The sequence below is a fragment of the Gordionus sp. m RMFG-2023 genome, chromosome 2 (genome assembly GCF_954871325.1).
Source record: "Gordionus sp. m RMFG-2023 chromosome 2, tfGorSpeb1-WG-v2, whole genome shotgun sequence".
Lineage (NCBI taxonomy): Eukaryota > Metazoa > Nematomorpha > Gordioida > Chordodea > Parachordodidae > Gordionus > Gordionus sp. m RMFG-2023.
Window position 1 is genome coordinate 44186560 of NC_088776.1, and position 23943 is coordinate 44210502.

Here is a 23943-nt window from a genome sequence, read left to right on the forward strand (position 1 = left end):
ACACTTAAAATTTTCTGTAGAAAAATTGCTCTGGAAGACATTTGCTTCTCAAATTTTCTTGTTTTATCCATTACCGTATAGCCCTAAGGATAATGAGCTAACTTAAATGTAGTAATTTTTCTAGATAAATTAAAAATTTTAAATAGTTTATTTTAAATAGTACTTTTGACTCAAGACAAAAAATACTAAATAAGAAAGTTAGTGAAAAGCGAAAAATAGTTTTTGATCGATATCTCCTGAGTGCGGAGCTTCCATTACTAAGAGAACATTTAGTATATACAATTTATAGAAATATATCTTTTGACTAAGTGTAAACAATTAGTCTTAAAAGATGAGAAAGTTGTATCATTTGCCTTTTCATATCATCTATCATGTAGCCTCGGCTCCCCTATTTAAATTTATTTAAAACATATTATGCGCAAGAGTGATATAATAAATAACAATTTTCCTAGGACAGGAGGACACAAAGCCGACTGACTCACGTCTCTATGAATACTTAATGCTTTTGGAAAAATAAATTTAAGATTTTAAATTCATAAAATAGGTATACCCCTTGTCTTTCATTAGGAAATAACCTCCGAGGCATAAAAGCGTGATAAGAAAGAGAATCGCTATGATTAAAACTATATGGGTTGAACTTTTTCTTTTGCCTATAAATAATTAAACAAATATTCGAAATATATTTGGATTTTATATAGTTATTTAAATCGACTTAAGTCCTAAAAGTTATTTAAAAATTTCTACAAGCTTTCTTATAAAAAAAACTTTAAAAATTAGATTCTTATTTTGCCTTTATGTGTCACAGCATCCCCGATTTTTTCACAATGTGACAAATCATAGGCTCCTTCGAATAGTGTATTAAAATTTTCAGGACATTTGATGCAACTCATTTGTCCCTCTTCGCCTTGATAGTGACCAATAGAACACATCCGACACGTTTTTGTCTGTAGGTCCAATCTTGTACCCTTTGGACATTTTACTATTAGTTTTTGATGAATACATAGTAAAATAAAATATTAATGCAAAATAGTAATCATCTGATGAGTGGTGTCACTAGCCTTTGCAACTTCAAGGGGCTCACATTTTGAAAATTAGCAAAAAAAGAAGGTAATTCTTACTACAATGCGGGAAAAAAAATTTTAGTAAAAAAAAGAAGGCATTTACTTGTAATTTTTTTGAAACATTTTTAAGGGGGCCTGAACCCTTGTACCTCCTTCACTCTACTGCCTCTACAATATTTAAAAAACTAAGTAATAATTTATTTTGTTGGCATTTATATGTGCTTGAATTTCGATGTCAAATTCTTATTACTGCATATTTCATTGTTAAATAAAGCCGATCCATTCATACAATCTATGATGGACTCAGAATTCGTTGGACTTATTGAGAATTTATTATTTGCTATTGAAAACGTGTGAATATAAGCCAAATTATGTCCTAAATTGACAACCCTGTTCGCAACATGAATCCACAAATCCAACAAGTCACTTCTATTGTAGGGTAAGTCGGGCTTGCTAAAAACATTGAAATTATTTATTATTATCCATTTAATATTCTGTTTTCGCATTCATGAAAGAAATCAATTTATTTATTTAGTATAAAGCCAAAAAATGATTATTTATTAATATATAAATATATTTTTAACATTATTTAATTGTCAAAAATGATAAAAAAAACCTCATAAAGGATACATTGATTGGTATAATGATATTTGTATTTTTGAAGACTTGAGAAACATCAATATTCGAGCTATTACACATAACAAAAGAAGCTGTGTACGTCCAAGGACAATCAGCCAAGTACGACATATCTGACTTTATCCAACAATTAAAACTTAATGATCGATTAAGTTTTAGCAACACGTCATAAATCCATGTATTAATTGACTGGCCTAAGTTAAAACATAGAACATCCAGACTTGGAAAATCGACTTCCTCGGAAGTAGTTCTTACTAATTTGAAGTTTATTGTGGTTGATATTATTGAGGGAACTAATATTCCTTAAATAAAATTTAAGAGATAATTTAGATTTTAGAAATTTTAATAAGTTGGCTTTAGAGATACAAATTTTATATTTGGTAAATATTTATTACTATGCGTATATCTTTAAACATTAAAGGTATACTTATATACGGATGTGTGATGTTTTAAAAAATGAGAAGTTTTTAACTCTAGTTGGTAGTTTATTTAATAATAATATATTATAAACCAAGGAATTTATATTTAAAATCATACGTCCGCAAAAGGGAATATTGTTATTAAGCAAGAGTTTTTCGTCTGTTATTATCTCTTTCTTTCCATTCAGTTCCTTCCAAATAAAATTTTCATTTTTCGTGGACTTCTTTGAGCAGGTCATAGACATTATTTCTGGCCTAGCAGGAATAACATTCATCCAATGTTTGGATTCACAACTTATATTACAATTTGAATCATCGCCACATTTAATTTTTAGACTAGGATGATCATTAAACCAAGATAAAGGAGGGCATTCTAAGATATATGTTGGAATATAAGGTTGCGAAATAAATCTATAGTTTTAATGCTATTGAGAAATAAAATTAAATCATTTATACAAAAAATAATTCAATACTAAATAATTTTTATAACTAGAACAGACTAATGGATCTCCATTCCAAAAGGGTTTTCGATCGGCTTCGTTACTATTATTAACAACGCATTTCCTTGTGAAAGGCCCGCTGAGGTAGTTTTTACCATTTTTACATTTTAATTTGCATTCGGAATCTAATTTATTATCAGGGCAAGCCACGTCAATGAATTCACTCTTGTCTTTATTCAAGTCAGAACATATCAAGGTTTCTGTAGGTTAGTGTAGTGAAAAATAAATTATAGGTAAGTTTGTTTTAATTTAAAAAAAAAGCCGTTATTCTTTTAAAATATTTTTACAAATCTTAATTAAAAAACACTGAAAAAGTTTTAAAATGACAATTGTCACCCTTTAATTACATTGTAAGTATAACATAAGTTTCCCCAAAGCATTAGAATTTTATTTTAAACCATTATGGAGTGAAACTAAAATATTTAAACGTATGTGTCACAGCCAATTAAAATCGGCCATGGCATTAAAATCGGCCATAGCCACAACTAATTAAAATCGGCCATGGCTTAGCCTCAGCCAATTAAAATCGGCCATGGCTTAGCCTCAGCCAATTAAAATCGGCCATGGCTTAGCCTCAGCCAATTAAAATCGGCCATGGCTTAGCCTCAGCCAATTAAAATCGGCCATGGCTTAGCCTCAGCCAATTAAAATAGGCCATGGCTTAGCCTCAGCCAATTAAAATAGGCCATGGCTTAGCCTCAGCCAATTAAAATAGGCCATGGCTTAGCCTCAGCCAATTAAAATAGGCCATGGCTTAGCCTCAGCCAATTAAAATCAGCCATGGCTTAGCTTCGCCTATTATAATCGGCGATAGCTTAGCGAAAAAAATTGTCATACCCAACTAGATGGTGATGCAAGTTCGATAAAAAATCGACTTAGTCAACCAAATTAGTCGAATAGTTAGCTAATTTAGTCATTCGGGATCGAAGTCAATTTTTCAACCATAAACTCTTAGTCAACTAAATTTAGTCGTTTAACAACAATAATAATATTAGCGAATCATAACCTTTGCACATTAGTGGTGGTTCAGACCATTTTCCATTATCCTGGCAGGTAATCTTGCCTGTTCCATTTAAGGGCTCATAGAGAATATAATCTACACCGCTCATATGGCAATCAAATGTGCACACCTGACCGGGTGAAACTTTAATATTTTGACTACAATTACCAGAAGTAATATGATGCGAGGTCACATCTGGAATCAAACATATTTTATCCTCATTTCCTGTTTTAAATATAAATAGTTACTTTAAATAAAGAGAATTAATTATATTTCTCTTCTTTAAATATTATAAAATAGAGTAGGGGAGGCCGGGGTTATATGGCAGGTGTTTGATTAGGCTAATTTTTAATTGAATAGCCATCTTAGACTACAAAATAAATTTAAAAAAACCAGAGTGTCTACATTCTATACTTGGACACTATTTAGAATCAAGTAAAGGTTGTGTCTTTTACTATTTATCAACGACCCTGAGTAAAGTGGCGCCCTTTGGGATAAGATGGCAAATATCGAATTTCACCTACAAAACCCCAAATTTTTTATATTCTTATAATTAATATGCAAGATTAAAATAAATTTTAAATATTTTTAAATAATAGTCTTAACAATAAAGATACATATAAGAATAGATAATTCCTTGCAATATAGGATATGCTCATTTAGGACAATTGTTGCGTTATATTAAATTATGACACCTTTTACTAAATAACAATATTACATCCCCAAAATATTTACTAAACACCCCCCCCCCCCCCCATCTTTTGATCAAATCTGAAACAATAAGCTCTAAAGATAAAAAAGAGCTTTTTTTAAACCTCACATGCTGTATAGCTAGGTCTCTCCTAATTGTAGTTGTAACTCCTTGAACTTTAGGTTGACAAAAATGTTATATTTTATATATAATATATATAATATATGATGTATACAATTAAATCACTTTTGTTTTACAATCATATATTTCGAAATTCAAATACTAAATAAAAGAGAGCAAGTGCTTTATAGGGTAATTTTACCTTTGTTTTATCAATTAAAATTGGGCAAATTTTTTAAAAATATTTTATAAGCTAATTTGTCCCCTCCTTTTAAATTTAGTTTTGAATAAATTTTTTTTAATTTGATGATTTATGATATCTATCTGGCCTCACCTTCACATTTCAAAATTGTGTCGTTCCATTGAAGCGTCATGGGATCGCATAAAATATCATTAGAACCAGAAACTCTTTCATAACCGGGAAGGCATTTATATTTGCACAAATTTCCAGGGGCCGGTTCTTTAGGGCATGAAACCATGGTAATATTTAAATTATCCTCCATTATAGGGTATTCACAACCTTAAATATTTTTGTATCTCAATATAGTTTAAATTAATAAATGGGGAAAAATGATAATAAAATGAATTATGGAAAGAGAATATTAAATTAAAAATAATTGATTCATTTAATATTTTAACAAATAATAATGAAATTATTATATAAAATTTAAAATTTTTAATAAAAATACCTTATCTCCCAAAGTTATTAATTTAAATAAAATTTGCCTATCATTTTTTAAATATTAAATAATTTAAAAAAAATTCGTTTATCCCAAAAAATGAAATAATAATAAATGGCGACCAATCTTACCTTAGCATATACAAGCTCTATAATAGCCAAAAATAAATAATCCCAAGTAAGGGAAAGTTTTGTAAATAAATAAACAAATAATTTTAAGACCTTGACATAAAATAGGAGATCCAGACCATTTTCCGTTCAACTGACAAGTTCTAACTTCATCTCCGCTGACGTAATCTGATCCCTTCTTACATTTCATGTAACAATGAGAATCATATGTGTTGTTATTGCATACGATCTTCTCAGCGTTCATTGGAGTACTTAGGTTATCGCATTTAAGAGCTGTCATATTTTTTATTTTATTTCACATATATAAGACTTAATTATAATAACAATTTAATGGTCAATTAAATATTTTAACTTAACTTGGATTCTAAATCGGGTGACCTGTGCCTTAATAATGAAAGAAACCAAACCATAAATGACAATTAAAATTTGGCTCTAATAAAAATAGATACTTAAAATTCTACTTTATATTATGTTAAAAAAAATGAATACCCTCGCATTTCAAGTCAGAGCCGGTCCAGTAAATTGAGGATAAATTTGAGTTTAAATAGCAAATTCTCATCTCGTCACCCCCTGTTTTAATAAACCCGGCATCACATTTATAGTAAACTTCTAGTTTCTTTTTATCTTTATTCACATTTTGGGGTAACGCGTTCTGAAATAGTTGTACCGAATTTGGCGGGGTATTTAAATCATGGATAGAACATAACGCACTTTCATATAAATGTGATTCTGGAACGTATTCATGACTTTCTTTTACAGATTTCCCTAAATAAATGCTGATATCTCTCCTCATATAATTACGAGGTGAAGGTTTCCCTTCGATCATACATGTCATTCCTTTGAAAAAAATAAAATATAGATTTGTATTTTCTATTTCATTTATCTTGTTAGCAAAATATTAGAAATGAGCTAACACCTAATCTTTCAAAAATATGTTTTTTTTTCTGCAAAAGCGGATTATCTAATTCAGTAAAATAATTATGAAACTTACCATTGTCTCCCAGAATCTCTCCATCTCGACAACCACATACTCGTTTTTTTCCTGGCAACGGAAAGCAAAACTGAGAGCAACCTCCGTTATTCATCCATAATGATTTAGCCTTAGTTTGCGTGGAATTATTAAAACCCTCAAAACAGCCATCTGATAATGCATCATGAAGGTCAAATGATTTAAGGTTCTCTAGTTCTTGTAATTTGTTTACCCAATCACTATTTTCGTAGGCATCAATGTCTAACAAGCGTGCAAAACTTGGGTCGGTTAAATCTTGCAAACCAAGATAATCACGAGACACACTCCTAATGGTGTTGGTCATCCAATCCGACCAATAGAAATTTGTGGATGTTACAGCCAATCCAAATGGATGATTTTGAACGTATAGAATCATTTCTACTTTATCACCATTATAATCGCAAGTGAATAAAGCATCTAACTTTGCATCTATCCAAAAAAGCTTGTTCTCTTTTTATTATCGAATATTTAGTGTTAATTCGGGACAAATTTTCAATCTAAGCGTTTGGTAATTTGAGTGTATTACTTTCTGATTTCAGAAAGTTTTGGCCTCAAACAATTTTTCTTTTTTATCAAAACCTTTTATTTTAGAATACTAAGGTAAAAACCGAGAACTTTTTTGCAAAATTTTTGTGAATGTTCAAATATTTGTATATTAGTATTATTAGAAAAACGTTAAAATACATTGGAAGTTTGACATGGCTTTGCCTACTAAAATACGAATCGAATAAATCTTTTTACACTATTAGTATTGGATTCGTGTTTTCAAAACGAATATTATATATAAATTATTCGTATTCGATTCGTATTTTTAAATTAAATATTTGCATTATTCGTATTCGATTCTTGAGTTTGAATCGAATTACTTTGTTATAAATATTTGTTAAATATAAATCGAATAAAAATGAATATCGAAAAACGAATAATTAGTTTTAGGTATACCACCGACATATCCAGGATTTTCGGGAGGGGGAGGGGACTTTGGATGGGGTTTTATAAATTTTATTAAATGTCTTTAGGTTTATTAAAGAATTTCGACTGAATTATATTTATATATTGGGTTTTTAGTTTTTAAGAAATTAAACTTCCTTCTCAAAAATTCCGATATTAGTAATTATTTTAAAATTGTTAATTCAGAATTTATTTTATTCATTTTTTGGGTATTAGCTAATGATATTTGTGAAAGTTTGAATGGAGGATTTCCTCCTCCCCCTTGGTTATGCCAATTAAGCTAACAAATTATCAGATATCACAATATATTTTAATTTTCATTAGGTTGTTTTAATATCATTTAATTTTATTTGAATAATAGAATATTCATTTAAAAATTACATATACGTTAAAGTTGAGAATTATCATTTTATTTAAATTTTAAATATATATCAAAAATGAATATTTTGCAATAGTTTTTATGGTTTCTTTATTGTTAATTTTATTTACCCTACTTAGTCTATCTCAGAGACTAACATTATATAGTATAAAGAATAAATTTTAGGGCTAATCCCGATATATTTTTTTTTAAATATATTTTTTTAATTAATCGCGCCCAGATTTTGTATCTTTAAATCTTTATCATTTACTGCCCCGGAAAAGATTTTATATCATCTTTATCTTATAAAATTTTATCTGTATTGTTTCAAAGATGATTAAAAATATAAGTAGAAAAATAGTTAGATGATCCATATTATGATTTTCTAACTCATTAATTATAATTGGAATGTATTTTTTTTTTTTTAAATTTGTTAAAAATGATATTTTTAAACCCGACCTAGTTTTGTAATTTTTTAAGTTGGTCCCGTTTTAAATATGCCCAGGATCTGCTGGCCTTGTATATCTTATAGAGATCTGCAAAGTTAAGCCCGGCCCGGACTCGGGCCTAATTTTATTTAAAATAATCGGGTTCGGGCCGGGCTGGGCCTAATATTTTTAAAAAAAATTCTGGCCGGGTCGGGTCGTACCTTGGAATTTTTTTTAAATATATCTAAATTTATCACTTTTATATTGAATTTTTTATGTAAAATTAAAATATTTGATTTTATTTATTGAAACTGACATATAACATATGTCTTTTATTTTAAGTAATTATAAAAATTAATTTAAATATTTAAAAAATTTCGGGCCGGGCCGGGCTTGAAAAATTAGGCCCGATGCAGATCACTAATATCTTATTCATTTTTAAAATAATCGTTATTTTTTTTTACAAAGTTTACCAAATTGTTGATTATATGACATGTTTTATTTGCAGTATTTTTAAGATTTTATCAATGGTACGTTGTTACAGGAAACATGACCCATTTGAACACTTAGAATTATTATTACAAAATAACTGGAAAGGAAGTAAAATACAAATAATTTATAAATATGTTTTCATGTAAATAAATATGGTTTTTTAAAATATAAAATCTCACCAGGTTAAATTTAAGAAAAAATTGGCAGGAATATCAATGATAGATATGAATACTCTTAACTTATTCATTATTTTTGAATAATGAAAACTATTAACTTTGTATTGATTTCTTATTTTTGTAACTTTTATTTTTATACTCTTATTCTTTTTCTTATTTTTGTAATTTTTATTGTTATACTCTTATTCTTATTCTATTTTTGTAAAACTAATTTTATATTTTATTTTAGAAAAGATTTATGTATTCAATTATATTAAATTTTATATATAGTAGATATTTTGTAAGTAAAACAGTTTTAATATTTTATGAAAAAATAAAATAATATAATTCAATTTACCTTTCCACCACCATCATATTAGCAATTATAAATGCTAATAGCAATAATTTTATGTTCTATCATGTAAATAAATTTATATGATGTGCAGAGTTAGGAAAAAAAAAATCAAAAATTTGTGATTTCCTCTTCAAAGATTTTTTTGCGCGAAAATTAGCAAAAATTTATTATAAAAAATTTTAAAAAAATATATTTATTTAGAATTTTAAGGTAAAATTTGATCTAAATCTTTCTTCTTTTTAAAAAACTAAAAAATTTGTTCAAACTCTGGTTTTGTGATAGAGAGTGTTTAAGCTTTCATCTTTTAAATAATTTATGTATCATAATATAAACTTGACAAATTTAATATATATAATGTTTTTTGCTCAAATATAATTAGAATAAAGTCATAAGATTCTGATATCGAGATATTATGTTTTTGTCATACATTTATATTATAATTATATGATGTTAATTCTCTTAACTTTGAAATTTTTAAAATAAAATAAAGTGTTGTAAAATGCCCAGTGTTTTTATATGCATCGGTGTTTACTATTAATTGGATAGATGAATTATACCGTTTAAATGTTTAAAGGTTTATTTTGGTTTGATTTAGTCGCAAATTATTAATCGTTGTTTGTAATCCCAAAATATTTAAATTTGATATAACATGATAATGATATATCTATATTCTTGATTTATATACTTTTTAAATTTATTTAATTAGATAAAAATAAAATTTTTTATTCTTTATTGAAGTATAGTAACTTTTTAATAATATATTTTTCTTTTGGAGTTCCTAAATTTGCAAAAAAAACCTTGATTTTGTGAAAGTCTTTCAATTCAATCATTTGATCCAACCATTCAGTCTACTTTATATTTTCTAAATTAATATCTATTGAAATCTAACTCCAACCCCCTAATTCTGACGACAATTTTTTGAGTAGATTTTTAGGACCAATAAGATGTTTTTTTTTTAAATTCAAATATATCACAAATAACCTTTTTCATCACTAACTAATCCATTAGGCCAATAAATGTATTCAGTTACAATCACTTTGCGTTCGGTGCCAGCCATAGTGGCCCTTTCAATTTTAGGAATTTTACCCCACTCACTCCAAAATATGTAGCTTATGATTATAATAAAAATAAATAAAAATTTAATGAAAGAAAGTTAGTGAAAATTTTAAAGTTATAAAATAAAAATATCATGAAACTAAAAGAAAAAAAAGGGAATTTATTATAATTATATACCCTTTGATTCTATTGATTACAATAGATCTAGGCCTGCTCAGTCCATTTGATATCAAATATTTATGATATACTCCTTCTAAGTCATAAACTCCTATAGCTCCATTTTGAGAATCTGTATAATAAAGTAGTCTTCTAATTGGTTCTAGAGCTATTCCATCGGTTAGGCTTTCTAATTAATTAAAGAGATTTAAAGTAGTAGAGATTTGAATGAAGGCAAAGTAAGGGCGAAGGAAAAGAAATAAAATGAGAGGAAAGAAAGAAAGAAAAATAGACCAATTTTTTTATAGTTCAACCTTTATTTCGCTGATCTCTTAAAATCTTTGGTATTAACAAATCCTTTTGATCATTGTATCTGATATATTGTTCTTTCTTTTCTCCATTATTATCATTAAAGTCGACAAACTTTATGGCGCTTGCATATTGAAAATTGTGATTTCCTATATCTGACCATATAAAGTTTTTGGCTAAAGGATCATATCGAATAGCGACTGGTCGTTCGCTGGTATTAATGGGCAGGGCTTCAAAGAACTTAGGATCATTTAGATTTACTATAAAAATCTTCTTAAGTTGACCATCCACTACCACCAAAAAATCATTGATTGGTTTTCCTTAAATTTTTTTTATGTATTCTTTATGAAGTGTCAATCACAAATTTTATAAGAGTTGAGACATGTAAGTAAATATTAATTTTGAATGTAATTAAACAAATATATATCTTTTATTTATTCAGAAAATAATAATTCCCTATTTATTGATATAATTTTTTAAATAAAACTCTGCCTCAATTTAATATACAAATTATTATTATACTATTTTTAAAACTATTTAATTAATTCGTATGTAGCTTTTTTAAGCATATACTCACCTTTTTTTAGACATACAGTGCCTCTTTTCAAAAATATAGTGCCCCTTTCAATATACAAAAGATGGTGAAAAAACATTATGCTTTAAAAAACACCTCTATTCACTATGTGACTTCTTCAAAGTCTGAAAATTCTTGATTAATAAGAAAAATATTTATCGTGGAGAGTTATATATATATTATATTATAAATATCAAAGGTAATTCAATTACTTTAAAACTATAATCCTAAAATATATATAAAGTTATATTATTTTAAAAACTTAATTACCTATTTTCAATCTTGTATGATGCAGGTATAAAAAGCTAAGCTTGAATTGTTCGTATATAATTTATATAGTAAACAGAAGACTGTCCCGCAGACAATTGGTCAAAAAAATTGGCTCCAATTTCTCATATGCAAAATTGGATGATTGGAAGTAATTAAAATTAAATTTAAGGTGATTGGAAAAATTGCAGATCAGAAAATTTTATGTTTTTTTTCTATCATATTTTTCTTATCGAAGAGAATTATATTTTTTTGTAACAGACAGATCTTTACAATTTTTATTAAATAATGATGTATAAAGATTTATCTGGCCCATAACTGATAATGGTTCTACTCAACTGTGTACATATATCGTATTCGATTAAAATATTTCCCTGAAACATAATATATAAGAAAATACTTTATCAAAAAAGATAAGACAAATAACGGCTTTGAAGGTTGGAATAATTGCCGTTTTAATCTTATGAAATTCAATCATCGTCTTATATGGGTTCTCATTCAAAAGATGCGAAGCAAAATCGAAGCAGATTAAGCCCAATTGGAAATAATAGGTGTAGGCGGATGCAATAATAGAAAAAGACACGTAAGATATAAAAAAATATTGGAAAACTATATAAGGAATTTAATGATGGAACTTGCAACTTACCATTAATTTTTATTAGCAAAAAATATCATTAACAAAATTTATATGTGAGGATATATATATGCAAGTAGTGTTGAAAAATTCACTGTAATTTTTATTGTGATGAAAATTTGGTAATAAACGGGATTTAACGGAAATTAATGATATTGCTTAAATAACCAACAATTTTCAATTTTATACTATATTTTATTATATTCAAGTAATAAAGCGATAAATCATAATGCAAATAATAAATATAATGAGAATAAGCATTAAATGTTTAGTAAAATACATTGCCCAAACTCGATTTCACTAGTACTATCATCAACCCTTTCAACGCCATTATCATTTTGAAATTCCAATCTCTGATAAACTATTTTCTTCCATAAGTTTATTGTTTATACTTTGAGTATTTGAGGACAAATGCTGATTTATTATTATAAGTTAACACTGAATTGAAACCAACATTTCTATCTTTGTATTTTCTAACCTATTTCTTTGTTTAGAGTGTGTGCTTCCAATATGATCATATACGTTTTGATGAAGCATTAGTAGGAGGTATTAATAAAATTCTCTGGGCAATTGAAGATAATAAGTTGGTTGTACAAAGTTCTTTCAACCATGTTGTTGGAGTATGATATCTCACTCCATCCTAAATTCCAGAGGTAGAGGTTTTAATAATCAAATCAAGTTCTGATTTTAAAAAATCAGACTAAGATTTTTAAATGAAAATAGATAATATGTCTAATTTACACCTTTTAGAATTATTTATTTAATAAATTTTTTTTGGGGGAGAGGGGAGCATTCTCGAGTGCTAAACAAACATTCAGTAATATATATATGTAAATGCCATAATTTTCCCCTAAAAAAAATAAATTTATTAAAAATTAATGTATATAGCATGGTTTAATTTTACCCTTAAATTTGGCACATATTGTGGAAAAGTTTTTCTTTATTTAATAAATGAGAATGATACATTTTTACTAACATTTAAGCGGAACGCAAAAATAGAAAATGTAAAGAAATTTTGGGCATTATAATTTTAAAAAAATGTAGGCACTTAGTCAGGAATTTTCAGAGGAGGGGTGGGGGGAAATAATTTTTTATATATTTGAAATAATTTATTTTGGAGCATTAAAAATTTATCAGAACTAATCAATATAAAATTTATTATAATTATTAAAAATTTCGAACGAATAATAAATATTAGAAAATACAGAATATTTAAGAGCGAATAGTATATTGTTACAAAATATTAGAGTATAATCGATTTGTAAATCACAGTAAAATATCGATTATACATGATTTAAAAAGAGTTAATCGAAATATCGTTCATAAATGAAAATTTAATCTTTGCTATTGCGCCAATCTTTTAATAATTTGTTCTGAATAGAGATTAATCTCGATGTATATTAAGTAAAGCTAGCCTCACACAATCAATTTTAAGATGTCGTACTTTTGAGATATGTTTTTATTCTTCGTAATGAAGAAAAAATCGTCATTTGTGCTTTTACTAATTGGTATTGTTGTCAAAATATACAGTAATTTTAATATATTTGGGAAAAACCCAAAATATATTTTATAAAAAAGTAATGCTTCCTTGGATGATTATCTACTAAAATTAATTTTTTATACCAAGATTTAAATCCTGAAATTAATAGGCCTTCAGATATATTTCTGTCCTCTGAATAAAATTTATCTAAATATTTAATTTATTAATGGCATTATTTAATATATCCTCAGAAGGATAGATATAGTATTTGTGAAGTGGATAGAGCCTTTTGATAAATCCCAAATCGTTCATTGAATTGCAAAAATGTATCAAAAAAATAACGAGGGTTATTTAATAGTAATCCTCAATTCAATCCAGGTTAATGTTGAAACCATTTGTTTGTATGTGCAAGACAAGGATCTGCAAATCTCAAGAGCGGATCATTTTGCTTTTAACAATCACATAAATCTAGTAACATGTTAATTTAAAAATATTAGTGATTCTCATAGCCTAAGCCGTAGTGTAATTAAATAACTTAGTAATACATTCCATTTCTAAAAAATTCGACTGAATGTAGTAATGATTCTTTTCAGATAAAATATCTGTCAAGCCATTCTAAAATTTTTAAGGGCATTCAAATAGGTTCTTTTAGACCCAAAAATACTGTAACCGCTTGATGTCGAAGGCACCATGTAGGGTTTGCTGCAGTTTCCTCCTCTTGTAGCACAAAAAATTCATAAATTATTCTATTCAGCAAATTAAACATTTCAGTCTAGAAATGTTGCCTAATCATTAATGATAAATTAAATATAATTTTTTCCTTTGATAAAATAAAGTTTATAAAATGTAAGAAAATATAATATATATTTTCCTAGGATAAAATGAATACAATACTAAAATAAATTTTATCTTTTTTAAATTTAAAATAGAATATAGCCTATTTGAAATAGAATTTTTACCATTCACAATTCATGTAAATCTTACATATTTTTTCAAAATTTTTACTACAAGGGGAGGTATTCTCCCCTCCTCCCCTGCTGACTAAGCGCCTGTAGGAATGTTTAATAATTAAAAATTGAAAAAAACAAAAATTTATATTTATAGGTTCAAATTAAACTCAATGCATATATTATTTTAAATTAAAGGCGTTTCGTTTAGTTTATAAATAAATATACTTGTAATAAAATGTTAATATACTTGTGACACATGTTACATTATCGGTAGCATTCAGTATAAAGCCATCCCCGCATCCGCAGACCCTTTTCCCCACAACCTTGGAAGAGGAAAGGCATAGTTGTTGACACTTAGAACATTTTTCTGATGATTTCTCTAGCTGAGATGTTGCTTTGTAAGAGATTTTCAAATTATTATAATTGGCTGCCTGTTCTTTGACAATTAGTTTGTGTGCTATGTTAGGCGTATTCAATGGTGCAACATAAATGTTTGCTTCCTTAGTATTTTCGAAATTGGTAGAACTCCAGTATAATCTGTGCGGGTCAATGACTAAACCAAGGGGATAATAGATGTCCAACCCTTCCCTGATAGTTTTCATTTCGGATCCTATAGTGATGAATTCGATAGCTAAATTGTGGATCCAATAAATGGTTGCTATGTCACCTTAATTAAATTATCGTTTGAAAAAGGTAAGAAAATACTAATAAAGATAAACAATCGGAGTTGTTATAGATTGAATCTTGATAATTAAATGTTGTGTTTGTAACTTCTTTAGATATAATTTAGGAGTAATTTAGCGATTATTAGATACATTCTGCTACCATTTTACCTTTTATTATATAAATTTTTATACTATTTTTTTGCATGATATTAATAATCTGTCAAAATATATTTTTTACAATTAAAACAAAATTTTATTTTCCAAAATGGATCATCAAAAAATCTCCCCCAAAAATTGAAAGATTCTTACACAAAATTCCTACTTTTCTTTTAACTGACTAGACTAATTTTGATGGCTAATTTATATAATTTCACTTACTTGAGATTAACTAAAGTTATTTTTAGCTTAGCTCCCAATTATCACGTTCAATCAAGTCAAATAAATCTAGGAAAATAATTCCCCGGAAAAAAAAAATCCCAGAAAGTAATATCCCGGAAAAAATTTCCCACGGAAAATTATTCCCCGGAAAAAATTACCCCGGAAAATAATTCCCCTATTTTTTGATCCCTATAAAATATAAAATCATTTTTAGAAAATAAATAAATGGGAAAAAAATCCCCGGAAAAAAAATCCCCAAATAAAATATGTAAAATTTTTGAGAAAATCAACAAAAATTCCTTAAAATTTTTCTAAATAAAAATTTCCTAGATAAATTGTTAAACAAAATTATGAATAATAACTAGGTATTAATATTAAACCTAACCAAATTAAATTATTATTAATTAATCCTAACCAATATATAATGTTATGGCCATATTCCGAATCCAGGTTTGGTGAAAATTAAACAAAACAATACTTGTAAAATAAATGAATTGTATACCTAGTATATGTGATATTAGGCAAAATATTATTATAAGCTAAGTAATGATAATGGCTAACCCAGATTTTTTTATTTTAGCCCAGATTTATAAATTCATATCATTTTTTGACCCGTGCACAGTGCTTTAATTAAATTAAAATGTTTTTTAAATTCAAATTCCCTAGAAGATTTGAGGTTTTAAATAATAAAACGAAAGTTAAATAAATCTAGTTCACCTATTTTCATCAACTTTTAGATTTATTTAAAATTTTTTTTATTATAAATAATATTTATTATAAAAAAATATTTATTTATACACAAATTATATCATTTCCATGAAGTTTTTAGAAATATATTAAAAATTTAAATCATTCATTGCCTTCAACAATTTTGTTATGTAATATATGAAGTCTTTTGCTGATAATTTTTAGAATATAAAATATATTGTGTTCTATGTCCTGGGATTCAGACTGATATAAACGTACGTAACAGAATAGTTTTCTAATATTTTTAATGTTATATATATCTTTATAACCATAGTGGCGTGTGGGTTAAAATACCCCCCCCCCCCCACCCCCCTCTTTATGGTAAATTTAATGTGGTTAAATGATTTGTTTTCATAATATCTATTGAAATCCAGGTGAAAATTAGATTATGGAAATAATCTCCTTCTTTCTAGAAAAAAATTTGTTTTCATTTTTTTCAGTTTTAAATTACAACCATAATTTTTATCTATTTCTATAAAAATCTATCATGTTTTCTTTCCAAGATGTCACAATCTATACTTTTATGCTATCTACTAAGTTATAAAGTATCAAAGCTACCAATCGATTTATCAATTCTTATATTTTAAGATTGCACTTTATCGCTTAGAATTAAAACAGAATTAATGCTCAAAAAAAATTCACAAACGTCAAAAATAAATACTCAACTTTCAAATACTTAATTTTTTAGAAATATTTTCGTTATTTAATCGGCAGGGTTATTTTTGATAATTTAAAAAAAATTATTCAGGTAATTTTTTTCCGGTTTTGTTTTTCCAGGGATTTCCCCTATATTAAATTTAAAATCTAAAAAATGGGAAATCTTTTTTCGGGGAAATTTTTCCAGGGGAATTTTTTTTCGGGTTCCTAGGATTTTTTTTCCTTGGAATTATTTTATAGGGGATATTTTTTCCTGGAATTATTTTACTGAGGAATTATTTTCCAGGGGACTTTTTTCCTGGGAATTATTTTCCGCTTACCAAATCAAATTAACGGAACTAAATTTTTGATTTTATTCTGAATTTTTATATACAGTATTTTACCTTTAGTCTAATATTCTTTATAGTTACGATAAGATCCCAAAAGTAGGAGATTCTGGGGCACGTTAGTTTCTTCAATTTAGTAAGACATTATGATATAAAAGTAGAAATTAAGCCTCTTATATCTAATTTTACTGTACATAATTATTTTAAAAAAATTAAAATGATTTTTTTTTAAAATTTTTACAAAAGTTATATGTGTTTTATTTTAGCATATCACTAGTAATATAAAATAAATATAAACTTTATCGTTTAAATTCAATATAGCATTTAAAATTTCAATAAATAAATTAGGAAGTTTAAACCCTATTTTTATATCAGATAATTTTTCAGAGTTATAAAACATGAACTAGTATAATTCCAAATATCATATATAAAATTAGAGAGCATTTTATGGTTAGTACAAGGAACAATAGTCCTATTATAACATATTTATATTTTATTGACATTTTAAACAAATGTAAATATTTTGTAAATAAATCAATCTAAAACATCAATTTTATTATTATATAATGATCTTTTGGGTAGTTTTTCAATTAATTACGCAAATAGATTCTCAAATGATTGTAACTTATTAATTTTTAGAAAAATCTTTAAAAATTTCTAAAAATCCAAATAAAATTTTATCTACTTAACTATTACTTATCAAAATTTTATCAATTAATTATTTAATATATTTTAAATCTTGTCAATACCAAAATATCAAAAAAAAAATTATACCTAGATTTATGTTTTTTTTGTAGTGCAAAAATAGCATGTGTTAATCAACATATATTAAATAGTTTACTATGTTTAAAGGTTTCAGATTATGTTTTATTTATTCAGATTAATTGAATGGTTAAATAACTCAGGTTTAGATAAAAAGTGCCCCAACCTATCAGTCTTCCCCAATGAGTGGGCCAGTATGAAAATGTAGTCAACCTCTTACTTTGTATACCAGGAAATTATCCAATGTTTTACATGGTGTTAGGAATAAAAATGAGTTGAGGATGATATTTATACAGATTTTGATAAAATCAATGTGATGGAATTTCGCTAATCATAAACTGAAAATCGCAACATATATTTTTCTTGAAGCATTTGTATTTTATTTACTACTATATAGACCCGTTTATTTCGCAAAAATGGTCCCTTAAATATGCAACTGAGTGTTATTTATAAAGTATGGCACAACATTACCTTCCAGTGCAATAAATACTTTGTATGGTTAAAAACAAGGATTTATCAGAATGTTTCATTGATAAAAACTTTTAGAATTTTTATGAAGCTGGAAATAATATTTTATATTTATATATTTCATATATAAATAAAATATTAAATTGAATAAAAATTGTTTAAAATTTAAGTAGCAATAAATTTTTAATTTTGACATGTATTTAATAATTTTTTTTATCTATATTTAAATCTATAAGAGTTGTTAAAACTTCCAAGGGTGCGCGTTTCCGAAGGCGAAGTTGTAACTTATCTCGTGGATGGCCAAAGTCAAGGAATAGTTTATGGACTTCAATATAAAATTGCATCAACATATAATTTGCTAAAAAAATATTTTTCACCGCTACAATGGGGGAGGGAGGGTTTCTCGTTTTCTTACAGTTTCTGAAGAAGTTGTTCTGTTTCAAATTCCTTTATGAATGTTAGGGCGTAAATCCCATTTAGATAATTTATTATTCTAGGAACGGTTTCAAGAATCCGGAATATATTGGAGACTCAGATACGAAGTTAAGTCAGTAGAAGTTTGAACGAAAAATTAAATAATAAATAAATAGAAAACTCCACTTTTCAAACAGATCATCTAGATACAAATGCATCGTTTAAAAACGTATCTAGATACAGATACCATTTTATATATGTATCCAGATACAGGTAAATTTCTTCCTTATACTTATGTAAGGTGTGAATAATGATTAAGGATTCTATTGTTAAAATTCAAATTTCGAAGTGAACCAAAAATTTTATTGAGCTAATATCACATCTATATTCAATAATATATTTAATATTGTGGTTATTAGATTTTAATAATTCTTATACAAAATATCAGAGACCTGTAGAGGTACCATTTACACGGCCTGGCCCGGACAAGTTTTAAAAAATAATTTTCGGCCCCCCTGTTTAAAAAAAATTTAGGCTCCTCCTGGGTATATTTAAAAAAAATTAAAATATGGCCCCGTGTACCGGTGTAAGGGCCTGCAGATGTCTACAAAATATATAATTAAATGATTATAGATAATTGTTAGATTTTAATAATAAAACATTCTAGAAATTTTTGTCATTTAGCTACCCAGTTTCCGTATTTTTGCCCACACTAAACTCATTCTATTGGGGCTCAATGACAGAGTGGTTGTTATATTTATTGAATAGCAGCTTTATATTGGTATAATCATTAAACATATTAAGAGACAATCATTTTTGAAAAAATTATTCAAAATTTGATGAGTGTAAAAAATTAAATCAATATTTAATTTATACCAGGGATGTGAACCCGGACCCGGACCCTGAACCCTCTGAACCCTCGTATTTTGGCTGAACCCGAACCCGGACCCAAACCCTTTTAAAAAGTGGAGGGTTCAAGGGTTCAGGGTAAAAATTTTAACATATAAATTTTTTTTTTTAAATAATGTAAAAATATCATTTTTAAAAAATAATATAAAATTTTTATAATTTTATTAATTTTTTTCGTGGAATCATTTATTTTATATTCGCGCTTTTCTTTTGATTTTCTTCCTAAACTTCATTTCATTTTATTTAGAGATTGATACCATAAATTATTTTCTAGTGTAAGTAATAATATTTTATTATGTAAATTTATTAATATGCTTTTTGCCTAAAAAAAAGCATTCATATTCAAATGTCTGAGGAGAATTTGATGAATGCTTTAGTTGAGCTTGTTACAATAAATGGAAGACCTTTCAATATTATTGAGGATTCCGGTTTAAAAAAATTATTGATCCTATTAGTAAGGCAATTGGAACATCAATTAACCGTTTATTAAGGACTTAGTGGTTGATGAATCGAAAAAAATGCAAGCAAAAATTATAAAAGAAACAAAAAACAAATTAATTTCATTAAAAATGGATTCCGCCCAAAGATTAGGGAAAAATATTTTAGGAATAAATATACAATATATTAAAGGAAATATTATAATCTTAAGAAATTTAGCAATGAAGGAGATTAAAGAAAGTTCAACTTCTGAAAATATAAAAAGAATGATAATAGAAACTTTAAATAAATTCCATATTCCTTTAAGAAACGTTTATACCATTACTACGGATAATGGTGCTAATCTAGTCAAATCTATTAAATTATTAAATGAATGTTCATTGGACGAAATGGATGATATAGATATAAATAATGATGATAATAATTTTGAGGACATAAGTGAATTTGACATACCGGAGATAATAAAAGATTTTTCCACTATACTGTATCAGATGTGCAGCCCACACACTACAATTAGCTATTAATGATTCCCTCAAAAATAATATCTTTAAAACTATAATTGACAAAGCAAGGGATGTTGCAAAATATTTAAGAACTCCTACAATTGTACGAATATTAAAATCCATGAAAGGCAAATGGCAATATTAGATTGCACAACCCGTTGGTCCTCTATCTTTATGATGCTAGAGCGATTAATAAGTTTAAAAGATTTCTGTGATGATTTTATTATAGGATCATGTGAAATCATTTTGTCAGAGGATGATTGAAATCAAATCAAAGACCTTACTAGGGTGTTGGTTCCTTTGAAAATTACTACATTATGATTGCAGTCAGAACAGTTGTGTTTATCCGATTTTTATGGCATATGGGTGAGATGTCGATTAGAATTAGAAAAATTTACAAGTTCCTTTTCATACGAAATATTAGAAAACATGAAAATACGAGAGCAACAATATTTTAAAAATAGTGTTGTGTATGCCTCAATATATTTAGATCCTCGATATCAAGTTCTATTAAGTATTGAGCAAAAGCAAATGGCAATAGACCATCTCGACGATTTATGGCATAACCATAACTCTATTATTAACAATATATTGGAGGCTTCAACATCTAATGGTTGTAGTGATAGTAATGATGATAGTAATATTGACGATCTCGAAATTTTATTATTAGATAGAGAAAAAAAAATAAAATTATCATCAGGATCAGATAGAAAGGTGAAAAAAATATCGATTGTATCTTTAATTGAAAAAATTCTCAGAAGTTAAGAGAATTAATAGGGATAAAAATATTTTAACATTCTGGGAGGAAAATTCTCTAATATATCCTGAATTGTATACCTTGTCTAGATTCGTCATGGCTGTACCGGCGACACAGGTACAATAATTTATATATTATAAAGATAACTATCTATTTTAGGTCAGCGTAGAACGTGGATTTTCTTCTTTGAAATACATATTGTCTAATTTATGTGGAAATCTCAAGGATGATATTTTAGAAGATATTATGATCGTTCGATTGAATAAAATATTTAAAATTTAAATTATTTCATTTTGAAATATGAATGTGTATATATATTGAAGTATAATAAAAATGAATGAAAATAAAGTCTTATTTTGAGTCATTATTTTTATGTTCCCTGGACCCGGACCCGAACCCTGGACCCGGGTCCTTTAAAAATTTATTACAGGACCCGAACCCGGACCCTTTTTTTTTGTTGAAGGGTTCACATCCCTGATTTATACCATCTAAGGGGTGCCCAAAAAACTAATATTAAATTATTTGATTTCTTTTCAGAGATTGCCTAGAAATATTGATCTAAACATTGTGATATATATTTTTTTAAATTATAAAATAAATTATAACATAAAATTTACCATGTTGTCATCCATTGCGTAAAATAAAATGTGTCTAGGACATATTATTAAAAGAATATAATTGAAATATTATAATTTAATATAAGGAAGCATAAAAATATAATTTTAACAACATGCATAAAAATATCCAAAAGTAGATACTGATGCCTCTAAAATAGTGTATAAATACAGATAACGATACTTTTTTTTATAAAATTCAGAGACCTGCAGGCCGGCTCTAAGCCCGGCTCGGGTACCTGGGTCGGGCTGAAATTTTTTTTTAAAAAAAATAGCCGTTAAAAACTAATATTAGAAATCACCATTATTAGCTATAATAATCAAAAATAAATATAATACATTTTTAAAAAAAGCCGGGTCAAATTTTTTTTTTTAAAAAAATCTGGGGCCGGGCTGTTAAAATAGTATCTCTGCAGGTCTCTGATAATTCTCAGAGACCTGCAGGTAGGCCCTAAGCTACCCAGGCCGGGCCGTATTTTAATTTTTTAAATATACCCGGGCCGGGACTAAAATTTTTTTAAAAATATCCAGGCCGGGCCATATTTTAAAACCAAATATTTGAAATATTATTAGTTGAAAAAATCAAAAAGAAATATAATATATTTTTAAAAAATCCGGGCCGGGCCTGAAAATTGTTTTAAAAAAAAGTTGGGCCGGGTCGAAAAAATTATTGAAAAAAAACCGGGCCGGGTTAGTCTGTGAAAATGGTACCTCTGGATGTCTCTACTAAATATTAATGCCACAATTTTTTGAAAAGTATTTTTTAACAATGTAAAATATGTCCATACCATATTTACTATATAATTTAAAAACCAAAATTTTAATTTATATAAGTCTGATAAAGTTATAATTCAAGCAACTTTCATAATAAAACCATGCAATTATCATTATAATACCCGTTTCATCAATAGCTAGGGCAATTACAGTATTTGATACTTTGGCTACTAACTTATCATCTGTTCCATCACAATTAGCTATATGTATTCCAGTATTCAATTTTATCCATGAAAATACTTTTTCTTGGGACCAAGCTATAATTCTTATATTAAATAAATTTTTTATTTAATGACTTATTATTAAATATACATTATATTTGTTAATTCATTGACCATCTATGTTATTACAAAAATTAATATTCACCCAAATTTAGTTGAAAGTGCTAAGAACTCAATATTGTCATGGAATTGCAACAAAACTTTATGAAACTTCCCGTCGGTTTTCATAACATTAATCGTGTTAACATATCTTTCAGCATAATATATCAGTTGAGCTGCTGTATCCACAGCTATACCACTAACATTAGCGGCTTTAAAATAATACACATATATAAAAAAATTTCATGATATTATATTGATATGATGAAAACATGTTATGCTTTAAACTTCAAATCTAAAAAATGAATAGTGCTTTTTTATTTTTAAAGAAATACTACATTTAGGCAGACATATCTTTTTTTCTTCCAATAGCTAATTATAAAGACATTTATTTTTCAATGAAAAAAAAACAATTATAAAGAATTACAAGTGTAGCCATCTAACATACTATTCTTTATTTAGCATTTAAATAACGTCAGATAAAAGAAGGCATGGGAAAATGCTGAAAATAGAACTTTTCCAAATTGTAAAATTATATATTAACTTTAACTTTAAATATTTAGAAAAAATTCCTTTTAAATTGAAAATTAAATGTGACTTTAAATTTAAAAAATCAAATATAATTTGTACTATAGTCATTCAAGGGCCTTAAAATATTATCAGCTTCAATATTTTCCTTCCCATGTAATATAAGACCACTTTGAATCTCTTTAGCTATACCATCGGACCAATAAAGCCTATTATTGGCAAAATCTATGTCCATTGCGCTAATATAATGACCACCATTTATTTTGTACACCAT

General features: G+C 26.9%; 1 protein-coding gene across 1 annotated transcript; it reads right to left on the reverse strand.

Annotated features, from left to right (window-relative positions):
* Positions 1–1896: 1896 nt before the first annotated feature.
* Positions 1897–23943, reverse strand: LOC135924367 (low-density lipoprotein receptor-related protein 4-like). Its single transcript, XM_065459423.1, has 15 exons — positions 23772–23943; positions 23188–23353; positions 22944–23086; positions 14657–15076; positions 10510–10824; positions 10217–10385; positions 9965–10092; positions 6227–6694; positions 5725–6072; positions 5329–5508; positions 4762–4947; positions 3623–3841; positions 2607–2816; positions 2235–2489; positions 1897–2051 (listed from the first exon to the last, which is right to left on the reverse strand). Exons 1-15 carry the CDS (start codon positions 23941–23943, stop codon positions 1897–1899), a joined length of 3534 nt encoding a protein of 1177 aa, XP_065315495.1.

Coding starts and splice junctions, on each gene's coding strand:
- LOC135924367 (XM_065459423.1), bottom strand. CDS start 23,943: ATGGTGTACAAAATAAATGGTGGTCATTATATTAGCGCAATGGACATA. Junction 15,077..22,943: donor CCTAGCTATTGATGAAACGG/GTATTATAATGA, acceptor AATTTAATTAAG/GTGACATAGCAACCATTTAT. Junction 3,842..4,761: donor CACAATTTTGAAATGTGAAG/GTGAGGCCAGAT, acceptor TATTTAAAACAG/GAAATGAGGATAAAATATGT.